Raw genomic sequence first — 8,984 nt, 5'->3', positions numbered from 1 at the left:
TCTGTCTAGCGTGGACGCTCCCTGTGAATGGGGCATTATTACCCCCACAGACCACAGGTTGAGCGCCCCCTGCTGGTCTTACTAACACCTCTTCCAGCAACAACCTAGCTTTCCCATGTGGTCTCTCATTCAGGTACTTATTGGGTGCAGTTCTGCTTAGCTTCAGTGGGTGACCATGTGAGAGTTGCAGAGAGCTAGCTGTTGGCTAATATGCATTTAAAAGGTGTCATGATTGCACTCTACACCTAAATATATTTTGTTCAACCTTGTTTTTTGCTGCTAATTACATTCCTATTTTATGTTTTGTCCTCACACAGAGCAGGTTAGATTAGTACTGGTTACTGATTACAAGTATTTATGTAATCTAGATTAAATATCGAAGTAATCGGATTACTTTTGACGTAACATTAAAAAGAGTTCGCTGTTTTGTCATATTGATGTAAACAAACACGCTAAAACGAAAATGCATTATCAGTAACAAAGTAAACATCAAATGATGTGTCTGTGAACTGATTATAAAACAAAATGAAATTCAAATAAAAATATTTTGCTTACCTGAGTATTATGTGACAATTATTGATAAAAATGTTACATTAATAAATTATTAACTTAAAATTGTAATTACATTTTCAGGGATAAGTTAAACATTGTAGGTCTAAGGTTTAGCTGGACAAAAATTTGGCAATTTCTCTTTTACAACAACTATAAACACACTGAAAAACAATATATTCAAAGAATATTCCTTGGATTTGCACGTTTTTACATTTGTGAGTTTATATTCAACGCATATAAATTGTTTGCAACTATTTTGTAGAAATCATGAATAAGCATGTAAATCAGGGGTCACCAATCTCGGTCCTGGAGGGCCGGTGTCCCTGCAGGGTTTAGCTCCAACTTGCCTCAACACACCTGCCTGGATGTTTCAAGTATAGTAAGACCTTGATTAGCTTGTTCAGGTGTGTTTGATTAGGGTTGGAGCTAAAATCTGCAGGACACCGGCCCTTCAGGAACAAGTTTGGTGACCACTGATGTAAATGATCCAGCAAGACCAAAGTCTTTAAGGTTTTTAATGGTTTAGAATTCATAATTGTTAAATGACACCTAAATCATAGCATGCAGTCATAAAAACTGTTCAAAAAAAAAAAAAAGTAACTGTCTATGCTCATTCATGCCTGCTTTTTAAAAGTGTGATGTTACCTTATCACACACAGGAACAGCATGATAAAAACTCAAATATCAAATGTGTTCATATACCAGATCAATGAACCAGTGCATTGTATTCATATATAACGCGCATGCTTTTCCTAAATCACAATTCCATAAGGTTTCTCCACATTCCTGCTTCTTCTCCATAGACGTGGGCGTTTCCAGAGAAAGTCCCATTTTCCAGCTGCTATTCTCCTTGGAGTCTGTGCTTACTGTTTTACAGTCGCAATTAGTAATCGCAGATGAAATAAAAAACGAATATAAAACAAACATTATTCTCTCAAGGGAAAACACCCGACAATCCACGACCCCCTGAAGATGCCGTTTGAGCTGTCAGTCACACTGAAATGACTGTTTATTAACACGCCATTAGAATGAGTTGAACATGATCTTTCCGAGTGGATTTAAATGAACTAAGCCTCTCGCGCTGCCCACTTTATAGTCTCATCATAATGCCTCAGCCGTGATTTATGCTGGCAAATTGAACGCCGTACGGCAATCCTAGGCCATAAACACCTCAAAAGTAATTTTTGTGATATTTAAGAACGATTTTTGTTTAGAGGCGGCGCTTGCTGGCAACAGAGTAACGTCGCAACGCCACTTTTTTCAATCCCAGTAAAAGAGTTTGAGCAGGAGCAGAGTTGTGTATATGTAGCAGGGGGGTCCGGCTGCATCTGGGGGGTGACTGCTGATTTTCAGCGCATTTATTTTATTTTATTTTTTCTATTTTAATTTCTCATTCTTTTCCTTCGGGAAATCCACCGCACGCGCGCACACGCTGATATATTTTGGACGTACACATTTCTCGTGTAGACCATGAACAAACTCTATGTGGGCAATCTGAGTCCTTCGGTGACCGTGGAGGACCTGAAGCAGCTCTTCGGCGAGAGGAAGCTGCCCGTGACCGACCAGGTCCTGCTCAAATCCGGCTATGCCTTCGTGGACTTCCCCGACCAGAACTGGGCGATTAAAGCCATCGAGACGCTCTCCGGTAAGTGCGTTTTTCCTCCTGTTCTACACAGGTCGCCTTTTTATACATACACGTACATGACAGCGTGAAAGACTTTCTTGGAAAGGAAAAGAAAAAGTAAGGCTCGCGCATCTGCTCCAGTTCTTGTTGTTCGCGCGCGCGAATGAACGCCCGCGAGCTCAATCACACGCGCGCTCGCCTCCGCTACACAAGTTGTATTTATGCTCGAATTCTTCAAAAGCACGCTCGTTTCGCCAAGCCGGGCTGATGAACGCCTGCGATTTTCCAGCCGTCGGCCCATAGGAATGTGTCGGATGGCTCTGATGCTCGGGTGGCAGGCGTAATTATTTTTCACTTATTTTTTGTCTTGATTTTATTGAAAAGAAGCGAGCGCACTGAGCGAGGAGCCGCCGTCACATGCGTGTTCCTGTGGTGTCCAGGTATGTTTTTACGAGGTGTCTTGAAGGTGGGTGATGGGGGTCTGGAGGAAAGTGCTAATAAACAGGTAGCTGGGGGGGACGGAGGTGAGATGCCAATTTTTGTGCTGCGCCAGGCCACTCACACACAACAGATGCACAGCACCTCTCTATTCTCCTCACAGGCTGTGCGTGCGACCGAAAAAGTACTCATCTAAAGCTACTCGGAGACATTTAGGCAGAAGAGTCTTATACTTTGACCTCCCGTTCTTCAAACTCTCCTCATCGCTCGTATGTGCGGTTACAGTGGGAGTGGGAAGCATGGCTGCCCATTCTTCATATCGTATCAGCTCATCAAACATTTCGCTTAATAACATCGTCTGGCATGATGATAATAAGAAATGTGATCAAGAAAATACACCTTACACGTTGACACGGGTATACTCACCACGTCGCCGACGTGCATTTAAAAGCACGTGCGATTGTGCCGCACGTATTTACGCTGCACGCACGGTTGTTTGTTTCACAAATAATATGATAAAAAGCTGACATACAGCAGCTGTGATTGTTCATCTGATCATTTGTTTTGTTTCCTGCTCGCAGGGAAAGTTGAATTACATGGGAAAGTGATCGAGGTCGACTACTCTGTTCCTAAAAAATTGAGGTAATATTTTTGTTTTTGTTTTATGTATGTGCATTGAAATGCAAAAAGTATAATCTCTGCTAAATATGGAAGTTAGTGCTGCAGTTAGCCTCTTTGAGGCTATGATGTGCATGTTGTGAAATCTATTTGTAATAGACATCCTTTATTTTTTTGCTAGTTAATTGCTTGTCCATTTTGTTTTCAATTTCGTATGTGAAGTAACTCTTGTTGTTAATGTGCTGTTAATTTTTCTGTTTTGAAAACATGTTTACATCTTTAATTTCTTATCACAAACATATCCTCTGATTTTTTTCCTGGCGTGGAAAAAAATAAAAACAACAATATTGATATTGGGTGTTTCCTTGCAAAACATGGCACACATTATGTCTTACAAAAATCCTTTTCACGGAGTGCCTTGCGTAAATAAAACAAATTAAAAATGCTTTTAAACACACTCAAAGGGTGAAATTACGCCTTTATTTTCATTCTGACGCTTGAATCGCAGGATCATTGTGTGCATGACCTCATGGCGCGTGTTTAGGCCTTTCCGTGCCCACGTGATTTCCCCTATAGGCCCTGTGTGTGTGTGTGCTCCACGCGAGGGCGCATAGAAATGGTTGGAGTACAGCCCACAACCTTGAGATTTGAGGGCTTATGTAAAATTACATGTGCAGAATTATAGTTTACACCAAAAACACGCATGTTACGACGTCTCATCGCGAGGCAAGTCGTCACACACAACGCCTAAATCGAAAATAATCATTACTGCTAAGGCCTGAATGCATTCATCCCCCAAGCATGTATGTTAACACAGGGTCTGTGTCGCCTCAGAGGGTCGCATGTTACTCGGATAGCGGGTTGCATAAAGTGCGCAGTCAAGATGGCCAATCTTTGATTTGGAAAGAGTCGGCCATGCTGCTGCTAGAGTCAACCTAACATGACTGAAAGCAGCATGCATGAGCACAACGAGTGTGTGTTTATGCGTGTATGTGTGTCTCATTCTGGAAGGTTTCTAGAGCTGCTTCTAGATTCATATCTGAAATCTGAGGCGAACTAAAGAGCCTCAAATTACACATGTACAATTTCTGGAAGTGTTTATGTTGGAATAAGCGACACACATCAGGCGCGTGTGTGTTTGTGTTTTTAAATGTGGTTGATGTACAAACCGTTCGTGATTTCGGTTGTTATTTATATTAGTGTGGATTTTACTGTGCATTTTTGTCCGTGATGCTTGTTTGCTGTTACTGCGTGACGTAGTTCAATTGTTACTGCTGTAGCTACTGTGTAATTGAGAGGTGTTCTCCATATTTCACTCAATCCTTTGTGGGTATAATGTTTAATGCGGCTAAAAGGTGTGTTCTTATTTTAATGCTTAATTTTTGTATTCATGCTGTGGTTGATTGCTTTAAAGATGACCTGTTTGTTAATTACAATTGAGTTATTTATTTCACTGCTGTTGAGCACATAATTAAAGAAAGTAAAAGCTATTTAGCTTAAATCATAATTTAAGATTTTTATATAAGTAACAGTTTTGTTTACAAAATTGTTAGCTTCATTTTGATCGAAAATAATTAAAGAAAAGCCTGCACATCAATCTCAACTTGGTGCTCAGAGTAACAACAAGAATGCAAATGTATATGAAAAAGGAGAAACAGCAAAAGCCCTAAAATTATCAAGTTTGTTCACTTAAAAAGCCCCTTTGCAAGTAAATAAATTTGATACTTTATAAGCTTTTGCTGTTGCTGCTTTTTTAATTATATTAAATTCATTTTATTCAAATTTACTTAATTATTTAATTGTGTTGAAGTTATTTAACACTGCAAAGCCTTTTTATCTAAAATACTTTACTAAAATATATAAATGCTAAACAAAAATGTTTTTAGTGAACTGCCTGTCTTTAGAAGACATTCACTTAAAAATACTAAACTAAACAGATTAAATCAGCCTACACAAGTGGATGATTTAATTTCAATGTCTATTGCATTTGTTGAACAGATCTACAGAAGTAATTTAAATGCTTTTTCATTAAGCTTGTTGTAATGTAGTTTATAAATAAGTAATGTCACGTGTAAATGCTTGTAATACTGCGTGTACAGTAATGTTAAAAAAATAAAACTGACCACATGTAGTCTTTAAGAAAATACATTTCACATTTAAAACATTTTGTTTTTGCTCAACTAGATCTGTAAGTTATTAACTGTTGTTTGATCAAATACGCCAGTGATCTGTCTATACACTCGGTGGCCCATTGCTTTTTAGGCTTTCTCAAATTAAGCTGTAAAACAGGTCAGACCAGGATTTCGTGGAAACTGCTTTTAAACTTTTGAACCCCTTTGCCTTTTATCTGAACATTGAGTACCATACAGTTACTGTTTGTGTGTATATTAGCCTAACTTGAATTATGAGAATGAAAATAAAGAAATAATTTTTGTGAACTGGATTTAGATATAAATTTAGGGCAAAATGCACATTTTATTTCTGGCAGTTTGTGAAATATCTGTTGCAGTGGTTTTATACATTTTCTTGAATAATAGCTGTGCTTCCCATTGATGTATGTTGCTTCTTGATTCCTTCATTTGTGGCTTACAAGCAGTGCTTTTCTAAGCAGCCGGTGCCTTTTTCAGGATTCTCTCTGTTTGTCTGTATTTTGGAATCTTTTATTTGCAGTAGGGGAGTGGAAGTTTGAGACGATATGCAGCAGAGCTACATGTATGATACAGAAGGCATTTTATGCTGTAAGCAGTTCTAAAATAATTACATTTGAATCCGTTATAAATGACACTTTTATAGTGCATTTTAAAATGTTTAAAGCACATTTCAGTGTTTTCAAAACTGATCCGAAATGTTGTCCAAATTCATCCTAATGTGCTTACAGTTTAGCTATGATTTAATAGCTTGTTTTTATTACTGTGCAGTTAGTTTTGGAGTATGTGCTAGAAAAGAGCAATTACGAATAAATCTTTAATTTATATCCTTGTCATGTGACTTTTTTTTGTTGAATTTGTTCAACAGTCTGGTTTCTCAACCACCCAGGAAGATTTAGACATATTTCCTTTTTTTTATTTGTCATATCCTGTTGATATACATATGTACAGTGATATTTTAATCATCTAGTTTGTTAGGAACAAGTCTTTTTGTTACTGATCTTTTAAAATGACCAGTGAAGTTTTGAAGCTTGCAGTACAGATATTCATATTTACATACTAGTGTATTGAACAAATATGAATTGTGGGCATTAAAGTAGCTCAAATTCTGGATATCAATTAAATTTATTACATGTATAAATTGTGTGAAGTTGTTACCTAATGTTTTTTCTTAATGGTACATTCAGATAATTGTTTCTGAATTAATAGATAAGGCAGATTAAAATTAGACACTCCTATGCTTTATTTATCAGTTCATTTCTCTTTAACAATTTAATTCTGTGAAAGGATACATTGTAGATTTGATAGCTATAAAGTCTGCCACCTGGTTCAAATGAGTTTCTCTATCGGCTCATGAGTTGAATAAATTGAGATGAAGGACAGAAGAGTAAAGTGGAAGCTGTAAAAGTGGGTTATGAAGTCGAACTCTCAATAGAAAACTAGTCACAAATCCCAGGAGCATTACTTTATTAGTTTGGTGTAGTAATAACCTTGCCTCCCTTCAATCACAGCTTTATTTCTTTACACTATGGCAAGCAAATTAACTCTGATAGATTTGTGAGAATCATAAAAGATCATTAAAAAAAGACTTCAGATGCTTGTCAAATTTCCAGTGGTCATTTTCTGGAAATGGTACGCAACGAATGCAGTGCAAAAAATATCGGTTTTGTTATTATTTTAGCTGCTTTTAGGATTACTGCATCAGCCCTGACATTATTTGTTTTCATGAACGCATCAGTGATATTCAAACTCTGAATGAATCAAATTCAGTGCATTCTCTCCTGTTCTCCATTCATGCATTTAAAATGCGCCTGTAAGTCCGTGCTCAGACTGAATATCAAATGATTTGTTCACTTTAAACTCTGTATTTGTCCAAGCTGAGTTTCAGATTTACATCAGACACATCAGATTACCCATATTGGCTTGTCAATACTTTGTTTTACCTCATAAAGGGATTATCTTTGAACGCTAAAAAGAAATCACAGAAACTTCATGCACATCAAATAGATTTCCCTGTTGGATGTAAATACACCATCAGTCAAGTGCAGTGTTATAAATAAATCAAGTCCTTTACATTGATGCATTTTCATGCGGTGTTACTGTACTTCGTTTTCCTCAATGTCCTCTGTAACCTCGCCTGTCTTGAGATTAAAATACTGTAACGCATAATTCCTCATTTGTTAATCCTTTTATCGCTATAAAGGGGCAGAAGGAAGAAAGGGATTATATCATAAAGAATGTGAGAATGATTGTCGTCGAAGCTTTTATGCTGTAATCTCCTCTGGAGGAGCTTTGGCTGCTCTCTTCACTGCCTCTTATCAAGTGTTTGTTTGTGGACTAGCAGGCTAATGATAATGTTTCTCATTTGTTGAAGAAAAGGTCTGTTTTGGTTTGGGGTAGTTGTTGACGTAATTTTAAAAGTTGTAATGTGTTTTAATCATGTGCAGTGTCGAGTGATTTTTGCTCTGAAAGTTAGTTATCTGTATCTCATTTGCTAGCTAGATTGTTTGTTATCATTTGTATGCTAGCTGACCATTGTTTGTAGCCGTCCATATGGTGAGAGGAAGTGCATGAAAGGTGTTGGGTTGTAATCTCTGTTGCTGTTCGTACAGTAAATCTCAAACGTAATCTATGTCTGTCTCGATCTCACTGCATTTAGGAAAAAGGCTGCAGGCTGTTGGGGTTGAGAGTGAAAAGGTTTAATATGAATTGACACTTTTTCCAAAACAAATTTCTATCATTGGGTTTGTTTGAATTAAGGTTTAAATTTGGCATAAAATGAAAATTCACTTTATCTGTGCTAATCTGCTTAAGTCCTGACATCATTTGTTTTTTATGAATTGATCAGTGATATTTAAAATCTGAATGATGTTTAAATTAGTGTCTGTTTTCTAACATTCATAATGTTAATGGTCATCAGTCCTAAAATGCGTAGGTGTGTGAACCATTTCTTGTCTGTTTTTAATTAAAGTGATGAGCTCTTCTCCTGTGATGTTTATGCTGGATTTCTTTAGTCGTTTTGTTTGCATGAATTTGACTGTATCTTACTGTTTACTACAAACTCATAGATTTGCCTCAATCCTATTAATGATCAAACAGAAGGCTGCATGATGCATCAAAATCTTTAAATCACCATATTTAGCGGCAATTTTAGTAACTATGTACAGTTAAAGTCAGAATTATTAGCCTCCCTTTGATTATTTTAAAATATATTTTTTAAATGATGTTTAACAGAGCAAGGAAATTTTCACAGTATGTCTGATAATATTTTTCTTCCGGAAAAGTCTTATTTGTTTTATTTTGCAAAAATAAAATCAGTTTTAATAATTTTTAAAAACATTTTAGAGACAATTATTAGCCCCTATATATATTTTTTCGATAGTCTACAGAACAAACCGTCATTATACAATAACTTGCCTAATTACCCTAACCTGCCTTGTTAACCTAATTAACCTAGTTAAACCTTTAAATTCTACTTTAAGCTGTACAGTGTATATGAAATATGGGGTTCAAATCAAAGCTTTGCATTTAAAATGAACTGCATGCATGTAAAAGAAAAAAAAAGCTTTTCTTAAGTTAGCAGTGCATATTTTTATTTGCCAGCA

General features: G+C 36.7%; 3 protein-coding genes across 6 annotated transcripts in view; all 3 read left to right on the top strand.

The window, feature by feature from the left end:
- Positions 1-8,984, top strand: part of LOC141376079 (uncharacterized) — a 996,984-nt gene that overhangs the window by 794,691 nt on the left and 193,309 nt on the right. The window lies entirely within an intron of this gene.
- LOC147842282 (uncharacterized) overlaps positions 1-8,984 on the top strand; it is a 164,318-nt gene that overhangs the window by 91,705 nt on the left and 63,629 nt on the right. The gene's annotated exons all lie outside the window — the stretch shown is intronic.
- The window catches only part of igf2bp2a (insulin-like growth factor 2 mRNA binding protein 2a), a 107,323-nt gene continuing 100,159 nt past the window's right edge, over positions 1,821-8,984 (top strand). For 2 of the 4 annotated variants that reach the window (XM_087265793.1, XM_087265792.1), the window contains exons 1-2: positions 2,316-2,616; positions 3,196-3,256. Coding sequence is in view for 2 of the 4 variants with exons in the window: in XM_087265791.1 (XP_087121917.1) it covers positions 2,023-2,197; positions 3,196-3,256 (236 nt within the window). In the remaining 2 variants the exon portion in view is untranslated. 4 annotated transcript variants of the gene reach the window in all.

The sequence above is a fragment of the Danio rerio genome, chromosome 9, assembly GCF_052040795.2.
Source record: "Danio rerio strain M-AB ecotype USA chromosome 9, GRCz13ab, whole genome shotgun sequence".
Classification (NCBI taxonomy): domain Eukaryota; kingdom Metazoa; phylum Chordata; class Actinopteri; order Cypriniformes; family Danionidae; genus Danio; species Danio rerio.
This window is presented reverse-complemented; position numbering and strand designations above follow the sequence as displayed.